Source organism: Oncorhynchus kisutch, linkage group LG7 (assembly GCF_002021735.2).
Source record: "Oncorhynchus kisutch isolate 150728-3 linkage group LG7, Okis_V2, whole genome shotgun sequence".
In the NCBI taxonomy this organism is placed as follows: Eukaryota; Metazoa; Chordata; class Actinopteri; order Salmoniformes; family Salmonidae; genus Oncorhynchus; species Oncorhynchus kisutch.
Window position 1 is genome coordinate 40,420,673 of NC_034180.2, and position 24,301 is coordinate 40,444,973.

A 24,301-nucleotide genomic window follows, 5' to 3' on the forward strand; every position below is an offset into this window, starting at 1 on the left:
TCATATTCTCTCAGTACTGCTTTACTTCTGGAAACAGAGGATTCAGTTTTACAACTAAATGAGTTCTGACCTGCAGGGCATTGTTTAATGGGCTGAGCAGATACTTCAGATCCTGTTCACTTTGTACAGGCATCTAAAGTATCTCCATGGCAACACGCCACTTAATCAAATCAGGTTCAGCTTTGTATTTTGGAATGTTGAAATACAATAAAAAGTTCTAGACGTTTACAAGTTATGGCTCTTAGAAACAAGTCATGAATTATTTGCAAGTAAAGACAAGAAGAGGCATACCTCAATAAACGTTTATATATGCCTTCGCCAGAACCACTCATTTTGTACATACATTTTGATGCTCAGACCAGGCACACAAACATGCAAATAAGCCTACTTCTCTCACGTTGTTTTGCTTACATGACTGCCATCTTACTTTCTGCCCAGCATGTGTAGACCAATGGTGGTTTGCTCTTACACACTAATGTACAGTACATGGCATGTAGGCTGCTAACTATTGATGTTTTTAAGCTGGCAAATGTATAACTGGTAGTCTTTTGTTGAGTTATTTCTATCTGGAGGCAGTCCAGTGTTCTGCCGTGAGTACAGGAAATACACAGGATACTTGTGCTTTTCCACCCCCCAGTCCCTCAGAGGAAAAGGAAAGTCAGCATTCTTTCTTTTCCTTTTCAGATTCCAGAAGTGAGAGGGTTCCACAAACGGCCTGGGAAGGTACGATTGACTTTACAGTCAAAACAAAATACTGCATCCACCGTCCAGTGTTTTATAGTAACACGATATGATGCTAGGTTTACAACTAGTTGTGTGTTGGGGAGTTCTACATTATTTATTCTCATATACTTTTGATATTTTATGGTGATTATCTGGAAAGATATTTCATAAAACGTCTGCAGTATTCAACTCAGTCTATTGTATCAGAAATTGCAAGTGACAATGATACAATCAACAAGTGTCACATGTTGTAATGACCATGAGATGTACTTACTGTAAATCTCTACATCCTGTTGTAGATAGTGCTCCATGAGCGGGCTCAGTTTGAAGGAGAGGCCTACGAGGTGTTTGGGGACGTAGAGGATGCCTCCATGATGAAGCTGTCTCCTGTCATCTCAGTCAGGGTCATCAGGGGATGGTAAGACTATTTGTTGTGATTGTCACCGGTTACAACAGCCACAAAGTAAGAATTGTCTATATCGTACACAAACTTCATTCCTCATTCCCTCACTCTGTATTCCATAAATTAATGCTTTATTTCATACAAATCTTCAATTTTTAACTTGTCACAATCCTCTATTACATTATTAATTGATTAATGTCTCATGTTAAAGACGCATGACAGCAACTCAATATTTTGTGACTGTTGGGAACATGTCTCTTAGTGTGTCATCACATCCTGTCCCTGTAGCTGGCTGCTGTATGAGAAGCCAAGGTTCCAGGGGCGGACCATCGCCCTGGAGGAGGGGCCCATGGAGCTGGTCAACGTGTGGGCAGAGGAGGTGACACCAGGGGCACTGGATCACATGGGTCTGCCTGTGCCAACCTCACCCATGGTCATCGGATCTATCCGCCTGGCAGTGAGGGACTACAGTCTACCTCGGATTGACCTGTTCACTGAAGTGAATGGTCTGGGGAGAATGACATCCTTCTGCGACGACACTATTGAGATCTGCTCTTATGGGAACATACAGAACACCGGCTCCATCAAGGTCCACTCTGGAGTGTAAGTTCTACCTTCACGGTTGTAGGTTCAAATCTTAGTAAAGAATTTGCTTCATTATTAAATTAAATTCAATATACCATACTTGCCCCAGCAGGCTTGCTAATGTTCAAAAGCGTGTTGAGATGGATGATACAGCCCCTCCGGGTGGCGCAGTGGTTAAGGGTGCTGTACTGCAGTGCCAGCTGTGCCACCAGAGGCCCTGGGTTCGCACCCAGCCTCTGTCGCAACCGGCCGCGACTGGGAGGTCAGTGGGGCGACGCACAATTGGCCTAGCGTCGTCTGGGTTAGGGAGGGCTTGGTCGGTAGGGATATCCTTGTCTCATCGCTCATCTACTGTGGCCGGCCAGGCACAGTGCACGCTAACCAAGGTTGCCAGGTGCACAGTGTTTCCTCCGACACATTGGTGCGGCTGGCTTCTGGGTTGGATGCGCGCTGCGTTAAGAAGCAGTGCGGCTTGGTTGGGTTGTGTATCGGAGGACGCATGACTTTCAACCTTTGTCTCTCCCGAGCCCGTATGGGAGTTGTAGCGATGAGACAAGATAGTAGCTACTAAAACAATTGGATAGCACGACAAACAGGTTAAAAAAATGTTTTTAAATTAAAAAAAGAAATGGTGTGCAAACTATAATTTAGCATTTTCACTCACTATAGTGTGTATGTTTTTTTTTTGCAACTCTTGTCATGGAGGCTGATCTTTCTTCACTTTTCTCATTGGAATTCAGGCTGGCCTGCATGTGCTTGTTGGAATGACATAATTTGCTGTTAGGAGATGTTATCTCAGTCACAAACATGTTGTTGTTTTTTGTAGACAGTACATTGGTGCTGCTACACTCTTAGAAAAAAAGAGTTCCAAAAATGGGTTCCAAAAGGGTCTTCGACTGTCCCCATAGGAGAACCCTTTTTGGTTCCAGGTAGAACATTTTTGAGCTCCATGTAGAACCCTCTGTGGAAGGGTTCTAAATGGAACCCAAAGGGGTTCTACCTAGAACCGAAAAGGGTTCTTCAAAGGTTTATCAAATGGGAACAGCCGAATAACTCTTTTAGGTTCTAGATAGAAAAAGCGTTGCTAACGGTGTATGTTGATTATTTTGTATGTAGTTCAGTGAATCTGCTCATGTCTGTCTGTCTTAGGTGTGTTGTCGAATCATAGTGCTAATGGCCTGAAATCATATTTGGATGTGTTTTAAAGTTAATATTTACATGACAGCTGAAGAACAAGGGTGTGATTTAGTGTCTTGTACAAGTGTCTAATCTTTGTTTGTGTGTGGCCCTTGTTGCTATCCCATAGCTGGCTGGTGTATGGTGACCCAGGGTTTGGGGGTCTCTTATCGGTGTTGGAGGTGGGCGAGTACCCCTGTCCAGAGGCCTGGGCATTCCCTCAGCCCTTCATCGGATCGCTGAAAACACTCAAAATGGTACTGGATCATTATGTCATTCTTAATTATCTTTTAAAAAACACTGTCCCCTTACTGTGTATTCTACTGTTTTATCTCCATGATGCTAAAGGCCTGTGTGGTTTTCCATCTCTTACAGGGTGGGATAAAGGTGGAGCATCCTAATGAAGTAAAGGTATGCTTCCCCTCTTTGAATTATCCTGTTTTTATAGCTATTCCTATGACCATTCATATTTACATCAATGTTTAAAACCTGTTTGGGATAGCATTTTCACGTTTGGATGAAAAGCGTTCCCAGAGTAAACTGCCTGCTACTCAGGCCCACTTGCTAATATATGCATATTATTAGTACATTTGGATGGAAAACACTCTGCAGTTTCTAGAACTGTTTGAATGATGTCTGTGACTATAACAGAACAGCAGTCTTTAGAACCTTGTTTGATGCTTCTACTGTGAAGGAGGGGGGTATGGGAGCTGAATGAGTCAGAGGTCTGCCAGAGGGGCATGAGCTGATCATGCACTCTCACGTGAGAGTTAGCTCTGTTCCATTGCATTTCTACAGACAAAGGAATTCTCCGGTTGGAACATTATTGAAGACTTATGATAAAAACATCCTAAAGATTGATTCTATACATCATTTGATATGTTTCTAAGAACTGTAATATGACTTTTCTTCTGAACTTTCGCCTGGACTTGCCCGCGCGTCGTGAGTTTGGATTTGTGAACTGAACGCGCTAACAAAAGGAGGTATTTGGACGTAAATGATGGAGTTTATCGAACAAATCAAACATTTATTGTGGAACTTGGATTCCTGGGAGTGCATTCTGATGAAGATCATCAAAGGTAAGTGAATATTTATAACGCTCTTTCTGACTTCTGTTGACTCCAACATGGCGGATATCTGTATGGCTTGTTTTGTTGTCTGAGCGGTGTACTCAGATTATTGCATGATTTGCTTTTTCCTTAAAGTTTTTAAAAAATCTGACACAGCGGTTGCATTAAGGAGAAGTATATCACAAATTCTGTGCATAACACTTGTATCTTATATAAAAGTTTATGATGACTATTTCTGTAAATTGATGTGGCTCTGCAAAATCACTGGATGTTTTGGAAGCAAAACATTACTTAACGTAACGCGCCAATGTAAACTGAGATTTTTGGATATAAATATGCACTTTATCGACCAAAACATACATGTATTGTGTAACATGAAGTCCTATGAGTGCCATCCGATGAAGATCATCAAAGGTTAGTGATTCATTTTATCTCTATTTCTGCTTTTTGTGACTCCTCTCTTTAGCTGGAGAATGGATGTACAGTATGTGTTTTTGTGACCAGTCTCTGACCTAACATAATCATTTGTTGTGCTTTCGCTGTAAAGCCTTTTTGAAATCGGACACGGTGGGTAGATTAACAAGAACTTAAGCTTTAATTTGGTGTATTGCACTTGTGAATGTATGAAAGTTCTATATTTCTATAAAAGAAAGATTCAGCTAGCGGAACCCCTAGCCACAAGAAGTTTTAAGGATACATTCTTTTTAAACAGTCTGTGAATGACAGTGGGAACGTTTAACAACTGCAATCGCCTCTTACCACAAAACCTCATAATATCCAAATGCTTGGCTTTTTTCTGGTGACATGGCTGAAGACTAGCTGTGATATGATGGGACCACATATTATTATAGCACAGCTGTCATCCTATGTTCTCTGTCTTATAAAATCTGTTAATTGTGAAACAGACCAACAGGCCTGTTGTTTCAGGTGGATTGACTAGTGACTAGTGAGAAAACTATGTGTGCCCCGGCAGCTCTATGGGCACATAGCACAAAAGTGTGTTGTCTCTGCATGCTGGGCTGTGGTTGCCAGTAGAGCTGTTTGTTTAGGACATTCTGGCAGACCAGATGAGGTCTAAAATGTAGAAATATGCAAGTGCATTTCATAGGTTTCAAGGGGCTAATAATGTAGCAGTTTGGCTCAATATCTGCTGAACATTTGTTCAACCATTAAAATAAACAATTGATTGATGGTTTAGGAAAAGTACCACCTAGCCCTCTGGGCTCAATATTGCACTGTCAGACAGGCAGTTGTGAAATGTTCTGTCCAGAGGTACAGGGCCTAGGGGGGTGGAATCTGTGGTATGAGGAGCATGCATCCCTGGGAAGTTGACAGGTATGAACAAGATCACTTTGCCCACCTCAGCACATCAGCCTCAACTTTAACCCCTTCTCTCTCCTTCAGGCTCTGGTGTACGAGAGGCCGTGCTTCGAGGGCGAGTGTGTGGAGATTGACGATGATGTGTACGACTTCAGAGAGGGAGGAGAGGACAAAGAGGGGCGGGTGGAGGAGGTGGTGGAGGAGGAGGCAGAAGGTAATCCAGTCAGAAGGAAGACTTTGTGTTCTGTGGGATCCATCAAGATCATTCGTGGACTGTAAGTACTTGTGGTTGATCTCAGCTGACATGCAGCAGGGAATAGTATTGTAATGAAATGACCCCTCCCCTGCCCATATTGACCTGCCATAACACAGATTAACCTTTCTAGGGCAGGGGTTCCGCTAGCGGAATCACAACATATGATTATGTTAGGTCATAGCCAAGTCAAAAAAACACACAGCCATTTTTCCAGACAAAGATAGGAGTATAGCAGAAAAAAAAAAAAGAAAAAAAAAGCAGAAATATAGATCAAATTAATCACTAACCTTTGATGATCTTCATGAGATGACACTCATAGGACATCATGTTACACAATACATGTATGTTTTGTTTGATAATGTGCATATTTATATCCAAAAATCTCAGTTTACATTGGCGCGTTACGTGCAGTAATGTTTTGATTCCAAAACATCCAGTGATTTTGCAGAAATACTCATAATAAACATTGATAAAAGATACAACTGTTATTCACAGAATTAAAGATAGACTTCTCCTTAATGCAACCGCTCAACTTTAAGGAAAAAGCATAATCTGAGAACGGCACTCAGAACCCAAAACAGCCAGAGGAATATCCGTCATTTTGGAGTCAACAAAGTTAGAAATAACACCATAAATATTCACTTACCTTTGATGATCTTCATCAAAAGGCACTCCCAGGAATCCCAGTTCGACAATAAATGACTGATTTGTTCCATAAGGTCCATCATTTATGTCCAAATAGCCACTTGTTGTTAGCGTGTTCATCCCAGTAATCCATCTTCATGAGGCGCAGGCACTTCGTCCAGACAAAAACTCGAAAAGTTCCGTTACAGTCCTTTAGAAACATGTCAAACGATATATGGAATCAATCTTTAGGATGTTTTTAACATAAAACATCAATAATGTTCCAACCTGAGAATTCCTTTGTCTGAAGAAATGCACTGGAACGAGAGGTAACTCTGTCAGGAGCGCACGTCATGAGACCAAGGCACTCTGCCAGACCACTGACTCAAAGAGGTCTCATGAACCCCTCCTTTATAGTAGAATCCTCATTCAAGTTTCTAAAGACGGTTGACATCTAGTGGAAGCCGTAGGAAGTGCAACTTTATCCATATCTCAATGTGAATTCGGTTGGAGACTTTTATCTCCCTCACCAACTTCAAACATCAGCTATCTGAGCGGCTAACCGATCGCTGCAGCTGTACATAGTCTATTGGTAAATAGCCCACCCTTTCTCACCTACCTCATCCCCATACTGTTTTTATTTATTTACTTTTCTGCTCTTTTGCACACCAATATCTCTACCTGTACATGACCATCTGATCATTCATCACTCCAGTGTTAATCTGCAAAATTGTAATTATTTGCCTACCTCCTCATGCCTTTTGCACACATTGTATATAGACTCCCCCTTTGTTTTCTACTGTGTTATTGACTTGTTAATTGTTTACTCCATGTGTAACTCTTTGTTGTCTGCTCACACTGCTATGCTTTATCTTGGCCAGGTCGCAGTTGCAAATGAGAACTTGTTCTCAACTAGCCTACCTGGTTAAATAAAGGTGAAATAAAAAAATAAAAAATAAAAGGCCAAGCTTTGAAAAACTACAAACTTCAGATGTCCCACTTCCTGGTTGGATTTTTCTCAGGTTTTCGCCTGCCATACGAGTTCTGTTATTCTCACAGACATCATTCAAACAGTTTTAGAAACTTCAGAGTGTTTTCTATCCAATAACAATAATAATATGCATATATTAGCATCTGGGACAGAGTAGGAGGCAGTTCACTCTGGGCACGCTATTCATCCAAAAGTGAAAATGCTGCCCCCTATCCCAAAAAGGTTATTAACGGTCTATTCATTTTATACTGTATTGGGTCAGATCTGTTCTAACATCACCCTCTGGGATTTATTTTAACAAACCTAAAGCAATGGTAAATTAAGCACAGGCGGTAGAGCTGTAGGGTTCAGGTGTGTGTTCGAAATATTTTAGCTATTTTTACTATCACAATTATTGGTAAGTGCGCGAAAGGCCTGGGTTTAAATGAATGAACAAGTTGTGGGTATGTCGAGGCTTGGCCCCTCACTGGCCAATCAGAACGCGCCCCAATGACGAAATATGTGGTTGCATCAAGTGGTGTATTTACAGTCTTTTATGTATTGCCTTGGAATCAATTCCAATGTTAGTCTGTTATAGTTTGTTAAATGGCTTACAGAAACTAAATAACTAAATGTAATCCTATATTTGCTAAATACGTTAAAACTTTAACCCATTTGCAGTTCACATTGTTCTAAGTAATTTCATGGCATCAATAGCATTCACACTGATATAGGGGCTAGGCCTACTGTAAATTGCATTATGACTGAGCCATGGACATGCTAAACATTGTCAATGAACAAGATTAAATAAATGATTGATAAGGCCTAAAAAGAGAATGAATCATTCAAATCAAATTCTAAACAAAACAACAACTTGTTTTAAATAGGCTATGTCACACTTACAGGCAACATCATTTCTCCCTGTGGGCATATAAAACAATGGAGGGTTTCATGGCTCATCCAAACTTTTCACAGTAGCTGGACAAAGATCCAAAATAAATAGAAATGGAGAACGTCCACTCACCGTTATAGTGCCCCCAAATAGGCCTATGTTTTATGAATATATTCGGAACCATTTTACAGATCAGATCGCATTCACACATCTCCAGAAGTTGCATTCCAAGCGCGCCACGGACATTGTCACCATGAAACCGGAAAGGTGAATCATTCAAATAGGTTTGGCTGTAATAAATGTAAACGAAAAACAAGCAATCCATTTTTGTTAGACAACAATAATAATAAATAAATGTCAAATGTAATGACATCATCCCCAGGATAAAAAAGACACACATTGCTGTTGTGAAACTGTTAGATATTATTTGTTAGATATTGCTGCACTGTCGGAGCTAGAAGCACAAGCATTTCTCTACACCCACAATAACATCTGCTAAACACGTGTATGTGACTAATAAAATGTGATTTGATTTTGATTTGAAAACCAGCCTTCGATATAGTAGGCTTAAAGGGAGGGCTTGGGTTCAAGCCATTTTCACAGGTTACAGATAACTTCGAAATGCGAGGATCACCGGTATTCACCAATGTTCTCATCTCTAGTTTCATGATGGGCATGGACACGTAGCCTACATCATGGGGGGGGGGGGGGGGGGGGTTACTAATCAAATCAAACAAAATGGGGAAAAACATGAGTTTTAAATGTTTTTTCTAAATATGAAGTATACAGTTACCAAAAGCACATTAGGCTACTCTTGTACCATGCGCACCTGGGCAGTGTGCATCATGTCTGGATAGGCTGCCTTTCCGCTGTCAGAATTCATGCCATAACCAACTGCGTTACCGCTAAAGTCAGCTTCTGGCTGGTTTTACATATCCCTATCAGTGCTGCCTGAAATTAGCACTATGTTTTTAATGACACCTTAAGTATTTCCACCCCGCCCATCTGAGCGCAAGCGAGCTGATATAATACAGGTCAATTGCCGAATCTGGCGGGCTGGAACATGCCAGTGTGACGCTTTTTATATGACAAAAATTTGGGCTAGTGTTTGAAACTAGCCCAAACAGAGCCATCTGTGCTCCTGATTGTCCCTGTAGCTGGGTCAGATCTACTCTATCACCCTGTGTGTTCCTGATTGTCCCTGTAGCTGGGTTGGCTATGATGAACCAGAGTTTGAAGGTCACCAGTATCTCCTGGAGGAGGGGGAGTATCCTGACTGGAGGGAGTGGGGAGGCTACGGAGACCAGCTCCTGTCACTTCGCCCTGTACGCACTGTAAGTACTGGAACTCTCATCTATTCAGAGCCATGGTTTACATCTGTTTGCTTCTACAAAGAATATATAGAATGTTTGTGATGATTGAAAGTACCTAGTCAAAATAAAGTCAGTTTGGTCTTTGTAAATAGAGATCGTTTGGGTGTTTATGTTTACATTCCCTGGGTTGTAGGATGTCCTGTCTCCCCATGTGAAGTTGTTCAGTGAGAGGGACTTTGGGGAGAGAGGGGTCAACATGGACCTGCTAGGGCCTGTCATTAACATGGAGGACACAGGCTTCGGCTCGAAGACACAGTCCATCAATGTCCAGGGTGGAGTGTAAGTCAACTTCTCTGACAGTCCTATGTAGCAGTCTCCTGCATCTATTCAAATAACTCAGTGTGTCACAAAAGCCAAGGGCTTTGGCTGGCTGTGCTAGAGAAATATAGGTGGGTCACTCCTATTCTCTTTCCTCTGAATGCAAGCTTTTAATTAACACACACACACACATGCGCACAAATGCACAAACGTGAAAGACTGGTGTGAATGTCGCGCTTAGTACAGTGATACTGAAGGTTAGACAATAGGTGGGAAAATGAGATCAATCTCTGGGGTTATATATTCTTAGAGAGGAGAATAGATTGTAAAGGTCCAGTCCCAGAGTCACAATTCAAACTGTATAAGCTTTGTACATATTTCAGTAAAAAAAGGGAGTGGCCATGTTCAAGACATATCTGAATTTAATCACTTAGAAGTTCATTGGCTATTAGTTCATTGGCTATTAGTTCATTGGCTATCTCTTTTATAGATAAAGTCAGTTGTCTCAGTGGTTCATAAGCTATCACAAAAGTCTCTCTGTTAGAATGAACAGCTTTCATTTTAATATAATTTTCCAAACTGGTTATGTAGAGCATACACCTAAAGCTTATGTAGTTGAAAATGAACTCCACTGAATAGGGATAGCCTTCACATAATCTCTTTATAACCTTCTACTGTTCCCTGTGTAGTTTACCTGGCTAATTGTTTTATGGCCTTTTAAAATGCCGTAGCTCAGTGTTTGGTTAGTGATAAAGTGGAGTTAGAGCTAGTGATTTCAAGTTATAAACCTATAATATTACAGGATTAGAAACTACAGTAAAATTTAACAATCATATTCAGACCTCCCGTTTAAAGTTTATGACATACGGATGGGAATTAAGCTATTTTCAACATGTTGTATTGTGAATTGTTACCTGTTGTGAATGTGTTCTAAACAGGTGGGTTGCCTTTGAGAACCCTGGGTTCTCCGGAGAACTTTACATTCTAGAGAAAGGCCTCTACGGAAGCCCAGAGGACTGGGGAGGACCGAACCTCAAGATATCCTCGCTGCAGCCAGTCTTCCAGGTAAACATAACATATTTAAGCACAGTCAATGGGTGGACTAGGGCAAGACTATGATACAATAATAATCACAGCAGTACCACCTTTGTAGTATCATACTTTGTAGTATCATACTTACAGTGTACTTTCATGACTCTGATAAACTATGAGGTTGGTGGGGAAGCTTTGAACTGGTTTACCCATAATTCCTTTATTACTTTCAGGATAACCTGGGTGGATCAAGCAAGTTCAGGGTAAGTTCTGATTGTGATTAACAAATAATATTAACTATCTTAACATAGTCAATAGTCTATGGATGTGATTATACCATCATTTTGCATGAAGTATCTTAGCTGTAATCCACTGTAGTTGTAGGTCATGTTTATCTCCTGTGTATGCACCTTAGCTCCAGCTGTTCTCAAAGCCTGGGTTCCAGGGCAGAGTGGTGGTACTGGAGGACAGTGTGGTAGCCCTGGAGGAAGACTTCTTCCCTGGCTCCTGTAGAGTACTGGCTGGGAGGTGAGCAGAACATCAACTTTAAACACAGCATGTTCATTCTACTTGTTATAGAGTGACATTTAGTATACAGAAATGTTAGTTGTATATTACACTCAAAGAGGACTTAGTACTGGAGAGAGCTGTAGTTGACTGCATGCCTCTGTGCTGTGTTCCAGCTGGGTGGCGTATGAAGGATCCCAGTTCACAGAGCACATGTATGTCCTGGAGGAGGGAGACTACCCCAATACCAAGTCCATGGGCTGTCTGGGTCCTGACTCTACCATCCGCTCCATACAGACCATCAGCCATGTGAGTACAGAGGAGATCCTGGAGTTATGTCTGTTGACATGCAGGCTTCTTTGTAATCCCTTACGTGTAACAGATTACATATAATCTGTTACATGTAAGGGATTACAAAAAACAATAACTATAGTCCCTTACATTACCAGCTAAAATATTGTAATCAGATTACAGATACTTTTGAAAAACTAGATGATTACTTCGAGGATTACTTTTAACCTCTCTGGGATCGTTCGGGACGCTAGCGTCCCACCTCGCCAACAGCCAGTGAAAGTGCAGGGCACCAAATTCAAAACAACAGAAATCTCATACTTAAAATTCCTCAAACATACAAGTATTTTGCACCATTTTAAAGATACACTTCTCGTTAATCCAACCACAGTGTCCGATTTCCAAAAGGCTTTTCGGCGAAAGCAGAACATATCATTATGTTAGGTCAGCAACTAGTCACAGAAAGCATTCAGCCATTTTCCAACCAAAGAGAGGTGTCACAAAAAGCAGAAATATAGATCAAATGAATCACTAAACTTTGACGATCTTCATCAGATGACACTCCCAGGACTCAATGTTACACAATACATGTATGTTTTGTTCGATCAAGTTCATATTTATATCCAAAAGAGCCACATCAAATAACAGAAATACTCATCATAAACTTTGATGAAAGATACATGTTTTACATAGAATTAAAGATAAACTTGTTCTTAATGCAACCGCTCTATCAGATAAAAAAAAATCTTTACCCGCAAAAGCACAATATTCAATAATCTGAGAACAGCATTCAGCCACAAAAGCAAGCCATACAGTTACCCGCCAAGATGTGAAGTCAGCAAAAGTCATAAATAGCATTATAAATCTTCCCTTACCTTTGCTGATCTTCATTGGAATGCACTCCCAGGACTCCCACTTCCACAAGAAATGTTTGTTTTGTATCGATTACGTCCATATTTATGTCCAAATACCTCCGTATTGTTCGCGCGTTTAGTTCACTATTCCTAAGGCACAATGCGCGAGCGCAAAATCCAGACGAAAAGTCAAAAGAGTTCCATTACAGTTTGTAGAAACATGTCAAAAGATGTTTACAATCAATCCTTAGGGTCTTTTTATAATAAATCTTCAATAATATTCCAACCGGACAATAGCGTATTCATTACAGAGGAAAAAGAAGGAACGGCGGCCTGCATGACCACGCAGTAAACAACTGATTGGTCACAGCCTAGTCCACTTGTTGAAACAGCTCTTATTCAACACCCTTCCACAATAGAAGCCTCAAACAACTTTCTAAAGACTGTTGACATCTGCTGGAAGCCTTGGGAAGTGCAATATGGCCCCATAGACACAGCATATTGGATAGGCAATCACTTAAATGAAACTACAAACCTCAGATTTCCACTTCCTGGTTGGATTTGTCTCAGGTTTTCGACCTGCCATATGACAGTTTTAGAAACGTCAGAGTGTTTTCGATCCAATACTACTACTAATATGCATATATTAATATATTAGCATCTGGGACAGAGTAGCAGGCAGTTTACTCTGGGCACCTTATTCATCCAAGCTACTCAATACTGCCCCCCTGTCACCGAGAAGTTAAATTCAGAATGTTTGCGGAAAAATTATTTTTTACACTTCTCTGTTTTCTCAATGACATTCAAATCAGCATTGAAAAAAGGCACAAGTTTACATTTCTTCCACCTGAGCGAGTCTGACCACAAGTCAGAGACCACTATGATGACACACCAAATGTGTTTAATGGATCGCGGTTTAAAAAGTTTAAGCTGCATATCATTCACTGTTTTTGAAACTAGTGAAGAGCCAGTGAAAAATGCACTCTTGCAACAGCTGCATAGTGCGAATTCAACCTATGGAATAAAAGTGGGGCTTTTATTGCCCAATCTACATCATGCTGATAAAAAAAAATATCTATAGGCCAAATGGACATATGCTCAAACTTGCACACTTTTGATTGACTTAAATCTAATCTGTAGTTACTACATCCATTATTGTATATATATATATAAAAAAGTATTTAGTCAGCCACCAATTGTGCAAGTTCTCCCACTTAAAAAGATGAGAGAGGCCTGTAATTTTCATCATAGGTACACTTCAACTATGACAGAAAAAAATAGAGAAAACAATGCAGAAAATCACATTGTAGGAGTTTTAATGAATTTATTTGCAAATTGATAAAACAAATGATGAAACAAAATAGAACTGTTTGGCAATTGTTATGTTTGGAGGAAAAAGAGGAGGCTTGCAAGCCAAAGAAAACACCATCCCAAGCGTGGAGCACGGGGGTGGCAGCATCATGTTATGGGGGTGCTTTGCTGCAGGAGGGACTAGTGCACTTCACAAAATAGATGGCTTCATGAGGTAGGAAAATTATGTGGATATATTGAAGCAACATCTCAAGACATCAGTCAAGAAGTTAAAGCTTGGTCGCAAATGGGTCTTCCAAATGGACAATGACCCCAAGCATACTTCCAAATTTGTGGCAAAATGGCTTAAGGACAACAAAGTCAATGTATTGGAGTGGCCATCACAAAGCCCTGACCTCCATCCTATCGAAAATTTGTTGGCAGAACTGAAAAAGCGTGTGCAAGCAAGGAGGCCTACAAACCTGACTCAGTTACACCAGCTCTGTCAGGAGGAATGGGCCAAAATTCACCCAACGTATTGTGGGAAGCTTGTGGAAAGCTCCCCAAAACGTTTGACCCAAGTTAAACAATTTCAAGGCAATGCTACCAAATATTATTTGAGTTTATGTACACTTCGGACCAACTGGGAATGAGATGATAATTCTCTCTACTATTTTGCTGACATTTCAAATTCTTAAAATAAAGTGGTGATCCTAACTGACCTAAGACAGGGAATTTGTACTAGGATTAAATGTCAGGATTATTTTTTTTAAAACTGAGTTTAAATGTATTTCGCTAAGGTGTATGTAAACTTCCGACTTCATCTCTCTCTATATATATATAGGCCTATAGCAAATGCAGGATATGGCATCCATTTTTCACATGTAAATAGCACTTTTCAGTAGTGCTCAAAGCACGCCATTCCATGAGCGCAGCATTTATTTTTCAACTCAACTCAATAAGCCCAATCAGTCCTTCATTACAACAAAATCATAAACAGCAGAGTAGGGCTGGCTAATAAGTCCTTCGTTTTTGCCGTCATCCTCGGGTAAAACAATTTGGCTAATCTATACTTCCATACTTCCAAGTCCTATTCTTGAAGATCGAAGGGTATAACATTTATTGGAATGACTGGAATTCTGATAGACTTTGGTTTTTAATGTCAAGAAATAATTTAATCGTATTATTATATGTAGTAGAAAGCAATGGATAAAGCCTACATAACATAAAATTTAACATCCATATATGGCCAGCTATGTAAACTTTAACATTGATTTATCCTGCAATGGATGTCATTCAATTGGTAACACACATTTTTGCTTTCTTCTAATGTCTCTTAAGGGGAAAGTAATCTAAAATTAATGGAATGTAATCAGATTACGTTACTGAGTTTGGGTAATCCAAAAGTTGGGACAGGTAACCTACCCAACCCTTTTGGCACGGCATGAATGTGTACCGTATTTGTAAACCTATGTCCTGTCTGTGTGAAGTGACTGCACATCTTGGATATGTCCTGTACCTACAATACCATAATGATGTATAATCTCACGCTTCACGCATCCCTTCCCCCTTATCTTTCCAGGAGTTCTCCCTCCCGTCCATAACGTTGTTCAGTAAGGTTGGCTGTAGAGGCCGTAGGGTGGTGTTGACGGAAGGGGTGGTGAACCTGCAGCTGGCTGGGGTGGACGGACGCATTCGCTCCCTGGTTATCGACGGAGGAATGTAAGTCACACCTGAATAGATTTGACAGTTTTTATTAGGCAATAAAACAAAACAGAACATTGTAAAGCAAGAGTTGCACCTACTATTCAAATTAGTTGATGAAGCACTGTCTAAGCACCTAATTATCCATCAACTAGATTTGCTAGCTTATTGTAAAGAGGAGTGCTGTAGGAATGTGGATTGTTTACATTTAATGTGTGTTTGAGGTTTGTGTAAGTAGAGCAACTGACTGTGTGTGATTGATAATTCCTGCTCTACAGGTGGGTGCTGTATGAGGGGTGTCATCACCGCGGCCGTCAGATCCTGCTACCGCCCAGCAAACTGGGTGATTGGTGCAAGTTCAGCAGCTGGCCGCGAATCGGATCCCTGCGACCACTATTGCAGGTATGGAGGCGGGGCATGCGGGCCAACATTCAGTAGAGTTTTCAGTACATTCATCTTAATAAGACATCCCTTTAAATATGGTTATCTTTTAGGTAGAATTTTGTCAACAGGCTCACTACAATATATCGAGAGAACGAATATTAGGGTCAATGAAAGAAATACATCTAAATATATGCATGTTTGTCTCCATTTCAGCACCAATTGCTCGATTTAAAATGTTCTGATTTTGTAGATGATTTAGGGTTAGGAACAGTGGAGGCTGCTGAGGGGAGGACGGTTCATAATAATGGCTGGAACAGAGTGAATGGAATGGCATCAAACACATGGAAACCATGGAAACCAAGTGTTTGCTGTATTTGATACCATTCCATTCATTTTGCTCCAGCCATTACCACAAGCCCGTTCTCTCCTCATTAAAGTGCCACCAACCTCCTGTGGTTAGGAAAGTATTTATTCATCATAAAAAACAGATTTGGGGAGCCTTTATGCACGAAAGAAAGAAAACATTGTTCTTCAACCCATGGTAATGTAGGACGACTAGTGTACATATAATTCTAATAGGGAGAATAGTGTACAACAGTAGGATATACCATGAAACTGTGTGACGACACGGCCAAGTATTGCGCAACACGGCGAGTTCAAACTGTTACTGCTTGGTCTGCGCTCTGCTCCATAATGATTTATTTAGCCTCTTTTTTATATTATCAACTCTCACTAATGATCGGCAGCAACAACCACACGGCTGTGACAACGTTTTCAGAGCAAGCAAATGAAGGTCATCAAAATAATGTAATTAAATGTAGTGATAATGTATACCAAGTGAAGGGAACTAACCGTAAATTGGCAGTTGAATCTGTGTGGTTATTAGGCCTACTGACGGTCGATACTGATAGTGGCTAATATTTAACATGATAGAAATAGGAAAGAGAGAAAGTCGACATTAGAGAGTGCTCATCCCTTTAAGTTAAAAGGCCGTACAATTACAATGTTGGGAATTGTGCATTATGCAGAATCAAATCAAATCAAATCAAATGTATTTATATAGCCCTTCGTACATCAGCTGATATCTCAAAGTGCTGTACAGAAACCCAGCCTAAAACCCCAAACAGCCAGAAGAGGACTGGCCACCCCACATAGCCTGGTTCGTCTCTAGGTTTCTTCCTAGGTTCTGGCCTTTCTAGGGAGTTTTTCCTAGCCACCGTGCTTCTACACCTGCATTGCTTGCTGTTTGAGGTTTTAGGCTGGGTTTCTGTACAGCACTTTGAGATATCAGCTGATGTACGAAGGGCTATATAAATACATTTGATTTGATTCTGCATAATGCACAGCATTTCATAAGCTTTACTGTGGGAAAGTTGATATCCTTCAGATTGATGCCATATGACTGGTTTCACATTTGTCTCCAGGGATTATAAGGTAAAATATATCTAAAACAAGTGTAATTTATATTTACAATTCCCTTATCCAAACAGATTAATCATATACCTAGCTCTTATCAATAGCTCTTATCAAGTTGTAAATTACAGTGCATAGAGAATGGTGTTATTTCTATTGGAAAATATAAATTGGATGCTTTTTCCACTTGGAACCGGTAGCTTCGCTTGACCTTATTCAAGGTTTCATTCACACATAAAGGTGGTAGATTTGTTGGGGAATTAAGTCAAGGTCAGAATATGCAGCATCTGTAGACACACCTCCGCCGCACCTTCATTTATTTGATCTCTACCCTGGACGAATAGCATGCTATTGTCATGCTTAAGTTCAAGGTCAGAATGCACATATAGGGGCCTCCCGAATGGCGCAGCAGTCTAAGGCACTACATCACAGTGCTAGGGGCATCACTACAGACCGGGGTTCCATACCAGGCTGAGTCGCAGCGGGCCCATGAGGCTGCGCTCAATTGGCCCAACATCGTCCGGTTTAAGGGAGGGCGGGATGTCTTTGTCCCATTGCGCTCTAGCGACTCCTGTGGTGGGCCAGGCGCATGCTGGCTGACTTCAGTTGCCAGTTGTACAATGTTTCCTCTGACATATTGGTGCAACTGGCTCCCGGGTTAAGCGAGCAGTGTGTCAAGAAGCAAGTGCAGAGTTGCATCAATGGGACAAGACTTTAACTACCATTTGGATATCACGAAATTGGGGAGAAAAAGAGGTAAAACGTTTTTTTTAAATACAAAAATATAGAATACGCATATAGTGAAAAGTGCATGAAAAGGGAAATGCGTTCCACTTACGCTCGCTTAACTCGGGTTGGAATCGGCCCATATCGGCCACATACAAAATAGCCTAATCTTCATGACTAATGTTCAAACTTATTAACTACAACTCAACTTCTGCACTAATCTCATTCAGTCATCAATGCAAATGATTACACAATGGAAATTATACGGAGCCACAGCAAGCCCTATAACTCATAATGACCACTTTCGGGTGAAAATAACTTTTCTAGCCTAGTCAAGACAAGATCATATTATCTGTGTTGTTGCCCCCTACAGAAGCAGGTGTACTTCCGTCTGCGAAGCAGGGAGACGGGCTACGTGATGTCCCTGTCAGGGCCTCTGGATGACATCAAGCTGTTGCGGGTCCAGGCCCTGGAGGAGACTGGGGGAGTGGACCAGGTCTGGCTCTTCCATGACGGAGTCCTACGCTGCAAGGTACCGCATGGGCTCAAGATTTTGCAATGGATCATCTTTTCCTCTCACAGACATTCTTATTCATTCCATCATCACCACCTTCAAGTGGCTTCCTCATTATTTCAACATAGTTTCATGTCACATGTGTTGAGCATATCCCAGTACAATTGTCATTTGTCTCTCATATAACATTGCAAAACTGTATCTGTATCATGCTTATAAGTATGTATTCCATACAGAATCCACCCACATCTGAACCTCTATTCCCTGTCTCTACAGCTGGTGGAGGACTGTTGCCTGCAGATCACTGGGAGCGTTGTCATGGCGGGCAGCAGGCTGAGTGTGTCTCCTCCGGAGCCAGGGAAAGACAACCAGCTGTGGAACATTACCCCAGACGGCCTGGTCCGATGCCACCTCAAACCTGATCTGGTGCTTGAGGTTAAAGGTCAGATCCGCTCTCCTGCTCTTGCTCTCTCAGCTACAGTAGCATCTATACTGAACAAAAAGAATAACGCAACATGCAACAATTTAAATGATTTTACTGAGTTACAGATCATATAAGGCAATAAGTCAATTGAAATAAATGCATTAGGCCCTAATCTATGGATTTCACATGACTGGGCAGGGCTCAGCCATGAGTGGGCCTGGGAGGACATAGGCCCACCCACTTGAGAGCCAGCCAATCTGAATGAGCCCCTTCAAAAGGGCTTTATTACAGACAGAAATACTCCTCACATTCATCACATTCCTCACATTCCTGCAGTCAACGTGCCAATTGCATGCTCCCTCAAAAGTTGAGACATCTGTGAGAAAACTGCACATTCTAGAGTAGCCTTTACAAGGTGCACCTGTGTAATGATCATGCTGTTTAATCAGCTTCTTGATATGCCGTACCTGTCAGGTAGATCAATTATCTTGGCAAAGGAGAATACTCACTAACAGATTTGTGCACATAATTTGAGAGAAATACGCTTTTTCCGCATATGGAACATTTTATGGGATGTTTTATTTCAGCTTCACTACATGTTGAATTTATATTTTCGTTCAGCATACAAAGAGTATAGGAGCTCTGTCCCCAGTTATCTGGCTCTATCTGGTGGTAAGTTTAGGAAGTGTTTAGTTAGTTATTTTCATTACCCATCTGTTGCAATGCCATTGAATATGTAGCCTACACTAAACTGTATAATATCTTCTACTCACAGGTGGACAAAGTTATGACAAAACTCAAGTGATTCTCAACACATTTGATGAGAGAAAACACAACCAAAGATGGTCTTTGGAGATCCTGTAATATAGTGTCAATAGGCCTGGCCCTTCTACAGCAACTCTGCCGTGGGCTTCAGAACTCTCTGGTGCAGCTCTGTCGTGGGCCTCAGAGCTCTCTGGTGCAGCTAAGCCAAGTGTTTAAGAGCTTTCTTGCATCAGAAGGCCATGGGACTCAAAGCTCTGTGATGCAGTTCCACCGTGGGACCCATACTCTTGTTTCTTTATGCAGTTCCTACAAGGGCCTTAGCACTCTGTGATTCTAGTCTGCATTGGGCCTCGAGATATTCTGAAACATGTGTTGAGCTTGTGCGCATCCATACTAGGTTGTCTTTGTAAAACACAACTAGAAACTAGTAAACTACACATTTCCATGTCACTGCAACGAGAAACAAACCATACAACATGTGGCTACAGTACTATCTATAGAACAAGGGTGGCAGGTAGCCTAGCGGTTAAGAACATTGGGCCTGTAACTAAAAAGTCGCTGGTTCGAATTCCCAAGCCGACTAGGTGAAAAATGTTGAGGTGCCCTTGAGTAAGGCACTTAACACTAATTGCTCTGGATAAGAGCATCTGATAAATAACTTAAAAGTAAATTTAAGGAGCACTACAATATACGGTCAGGACTTGAATGATGCTTTACAAATTCCACAATTAATTATTTCATTGACCATACCAAAGAAAAACGGTAGTGGAATATGTGTGTGTCTCTACTATATTCATAGCATTTACAATGAGTTAAGTGTGCTTCACCAGTCAATCACTGAAATGTATATGTTTTCACACAAGGGTTAGTCTATGAAGTCACACATTCTTAATGTCATAGATGAACACTCCATGAATTCTCCAAAGGTACGTTTTGAGTAGATATGTTGGTAACACTTGACACCCAGCGTCATAACACATTATGACCCCATGAAACCTACCATGGTAGTTATTTTATGGCTGGTATAAAACCTACCATGGTAGTTATTTTATGGCTGGTATAAAACCTACCATGGTAGTTATTTTATGGCTGGTATAAAACCTACCATGGTAGTTATTTTATGGCTGGTATAAAACCTACCATGGTAGTTATTTTATGGCTGGTATAAAACCTACCATGGTAGTTATTTTATGGCTGGTATAAAACCTACCATGGTAGTTATTTTATGGCTGGTATAAAACCTACCATGGTAGTTATTTTATGGCTGGTATAAAACCTACCATGGTAGTTATTTTATGGCTGGTATAAAACCTACCATGGTAGTTATTTTATGGCTGGTATAAAACCTACCATGGTAGTTATTTTATGGCTGGTATAAAACCTACCATGGTAGTTATTTTATGGAAGATTATGACATGTATATAAGAGTGTCAAATAACCCAAAAACTACCACACAAGGCAAAACATTCCATTACACCATAGCCTACTTGTCAACAGTATGTTTGTTATTCATTTTTAAATTAACCATATACAATTATCATTGTAATTGCACACACATTGATGTCAGACATGCGCCTACCCCAATGCTCTGTTTCTGATGACTGGGATAAATGCAGGAGCAGATTTTAGGAGCAGGACAAGACACCCTCTTTGTGACTGATGACTGACATAAGGGCATGTGCGTGATAGGACTATATGGCTTAGATGATTATGATGGTAATAATGCTTCTTAACAGTGTCATAAAGTGTATTTTCTTAGTCCAAGTAAAGTGACATAGGATGGTCATAATGCATTTGGACTGTTTCATAAAGTGCATTTTCTTAGTCCAAGTAAAGTGACATAGGATGGTCATAATGCATTTGGACTGTTTCATAAAGTGCATTTTCTTAGTCCTAGTAAAGTGACATAGGATGGTCATAATGCTTTATGAAAAGTTATTTCAAATATTATGAAAAAAAAATGCATGTAAAGTATTCACAACAACAAAAAGGAATTAAGAAACAAACTTTCAAATGAAAGGACATTTATTGGCAGGGAAAAAACACATTTGAATACATTTGGGTTTTGACACTAAGTGTCATAACCAGACAAAAAATAATGCAATATGTCAGAATAGGTGTAACTATATGGGCCATGACAGTGTTATGACCATATTATGACAGGCTATGACAAGTTTTGTCAGTTATGATATATTATGACATGGTTATGACCATCAAGTAAAGTGTTACTGATATGTTTTTTCATGTTTCATAAGTAATTTTCTTGTCTGGATTTATACTTTACTTCACACATTATTCACAGAACATTAGCTGCAACAGGTGCATGTATTTCATATGTCAAATGATTAAAGATCCGTTTCAACACTGTGCTACAATATCATGCTAACCACTTTGTCTTAAATGTAATGTCATCAAAATGCTGTTATGATCTACAAAAAAAGAAACGTTTTTTTTTCCTTTTCTTGATTTGTGTTATGTTGTTGAGGCATCTCAATAACACTTCCAAAGTCAAGGACTTGAATTATCGTCAACTTCCTTAAAACATCCACTACAACAGCTCTACTCAAACAGACACACAGTCACAAGCTTAGCACAGACAATCCTAAAGGCAGTCATAAAAATTATCTGACTGAAACACACCCAGCATTTCCATATCAGGCTACGCTCTATGCCCACAAGTCCGTTTGTCGCTCATAAATGCCTCACGGTGTAGGCTTAAGGAAAACCTTATAGTTTTTAGGAGTGACAGTGGTAGGTGTTGTTCCCCTGCGTTTTTAGGAAACGCTAGGCGGCAGTGGAGTCGGCAGTGGAGTCGTCCAGTGGTTTGTCGCTGATTTTGACGTCTTTCCCTGAGCGTGATCCTTCTCCACATTCAGCATGGCCTGAGGCACCTGGGAGATGGTAAACTCCTCCTCCAGGAACAGGAAGAGAGGTCACAAGGAGTAAAACATGTATTTTTTAAACTGACTTTAGAGCTTTGTGACGGGGCAACGGTCGGGATTCAATAAAAGGCTTGTTCTCAATAAGTGCATTGCACTTGACATTTAAAGATCATTTATGCTTGAGCTGACATCCGCAGGGTGAAAATGTCGGGGAAATTGCCTTGTAAATGCAAAATTGTCGGTAGTGCAGTGTGCAGCCCTGCAACACGCCGTTGAATGAATACCGGCCATCTTCCAAATAATAAATGAATAATAGATCATAGAAATAGATCAAATGGAGAGGATGGCTGTGGTGATGATTAGACCAGCCTATGGGTATCTAGTTCCTCTTCTACACAGAATGACCTGATATGTATGTCGGTGTGGATTGAATAAACTGTATTGAACTGGTGAGGATGCTCTGACATCCTTATCAGACAACAACCTATGATGCACACCAACGCCATACACAACAACACCCTGTTCAGCCTCACCTGACCTGTACAAAGCTGCTCTCATCGTATGTAGTATCGGGTATTGGGTATATGAAAGAGTAGAAAACATGGAAAGGAAAGAGATCACTAAAGAGAAAATACATAATTGATACAGTATACTGCTCAGTCTTTCTCTAACCTAACATTATAATTAAGTAAGGCCTATGTCCTTCCACTCAACATATACATTTGCATCCTGTTGTGTTTGTTATCATGGCAAACTTACAAACAGTATGGTATTGCAACCAACAGAGGTTCTGGTGACCAGGCTAGCTGTTGCTGTTTCATCAGAATAAAACGGAGCCATGATGTCATGGTGGAACGCTTCCATAATGCCCAGGCAGACAGGAATCTGTTCTGCTTCCAAGCTGGGGAGCGGACCCGGGAGCCCCGACAGGGCCACAGACAAAGGGCCTGAATAATGGGACTGGATTAGGGGCCTAGCACCAGGATTACACTAGCATTGCAGCCTGGCTGGTCAGCACAGCCCTAGACAGCGGTTCTTCATCTGGTCTGATCGTCACTGGCTGACCATACCAAATCAAACCTAGCCTGCCTCACTGTCTGTCTGACAGAGAGAGCAGAATAGGTGTGTGTGGTGTGTGTGTGTGGCTTCAGACAATTGATATGGCTGAAGCTCACTGATTAACTTCCTCCACTTGGACAAGAGGGTCATACAAATCCCACTATTGACCAAAATAATGTGCCACTATTGACCAATGTCATTCATCCATCCTAGCTGCAGTATGCCGCAATATGATATATTTTGCCAACCATATGAACTGTAATAATATCATGTCTCCAGCTTTACAAATACAGTGGGTACCCATTGATGGTGTGTCACATCCCTCCTTGGGCAAAAACCCATCCAGATGTGTATGTCTCTGTGTGTGTGTGTCTCTGTGTGTGTGTGTCTGTGTGCAAATATGTGTGTGTGTCTGTGTGAGTGTGTCTGTGTGCGTGTGTCTGTGTGTCTCTGTGCGTGTGTGCACGACTCTATGTGTGTGTGTGTGTGTGTGTGTGTGTGTGTGTGTGTGTGCGTGTGCGTGCGTGTGTCACTGTATGCGCGTGTCATGCCCTGACCATAGAGAGACTTTTTATTCTCTATTTTTGGTTAGGTCGGGTGTGACTAGGATGGGTAATCTAGATTGTTTATTTCTATGTTTATTGTTCTCTCTGATTGGGGATCATATTTAGGCAGACATTTCCCCACTGTGTTTTGTGGGATCTTGTTTATGTGTAGTTGCCTGTGAGCACTTCATTTACTTCACGTTTCATTTGTTCTTTATTGTTTTTGTGCGTTTTTGTGCGTTTCATTCAATAAACATGTGG

At 40.9% G+C, this 24,301-nt stretch overlaps 1 protein-coding gene across 1 annotated transcript in view; it reads left to right on the top strand.

The window, feature by feature from the left end:
- Positions 1 to 21,931, top strand: part of LOC109893789 (beta/gamma crystallin domain-containing protein 1-like) — a 55,647-nt gene extending 33,716 nt beyond the window's left edge. Inside the window, exons 6-22 of the mRNA XM_020486997.2 lie at positions 685 to 723; positions 1,023 to 1,141; positions 1,415 to 1,729; positions 3,018 to 3,144; positions 3,263 to 3,298; positions 5,362 to 5,552; positions 9,227 to 9,353; positions 9,526 to 9,671; positions 10,589 to 10,715; positions 10,916 to 10,945; positions 11,098 to 11,210; positions 11,366 to 11,498; positions 15,207 to 15,346; positions 15,607 to 15,730; positions 18,225 to 18,383; positions 18,642 to 18,807; positions 19,565 to 21,931. Of these exons, the coding sequence (XP_020342586.2) occupies positions 685 to 723; positions 1,023 to 1,141; positions 1,415 to 1,729; positions 3,018 to 3,144; positions 3,263 to 3,298; positions 5,362 to 5,552; positions 9,227 to 9,353; positions 9,526 to 9,671; positions 10,589 to 10,715; positions 10,916 to 10,945; positions 11,098 to 11,210; positions 11,366 to 11,498; positions 15,207 to 15,346; positions 15,607 to 15,730; positions 18,225 to 18,383; positions 18,642 to 18,807; positions 19,565 to 19,653 (2,181 nt within the window). The 3' untranslated portion in view covers positions 19,654 to 21,931. The remainder of the gene's footprint in view (positions 1 to 684; positions 724 to 1,022; positions 1,142 to 1,414; positions 1,730 to 3,017; positions 3,145 to 3,262; positions 3,299 to 5,361; positions 5,553 to 9,226; positions 9,354 to 9,525; positions 9,672 to 10,588; positions 10,716 to 10,915; positions 10,946 to 11,097; positions 11,211 to 11,365; positions 11,499 to 15,206; positions 15,347 to 15,606; positions 15,731 to 18,224; positions 18,384 to 18,641; positions 18,808 to 19,564) is intronic.
- Positions 21,932 to 24,301: the final 2,370 nt, after the last annotated feature.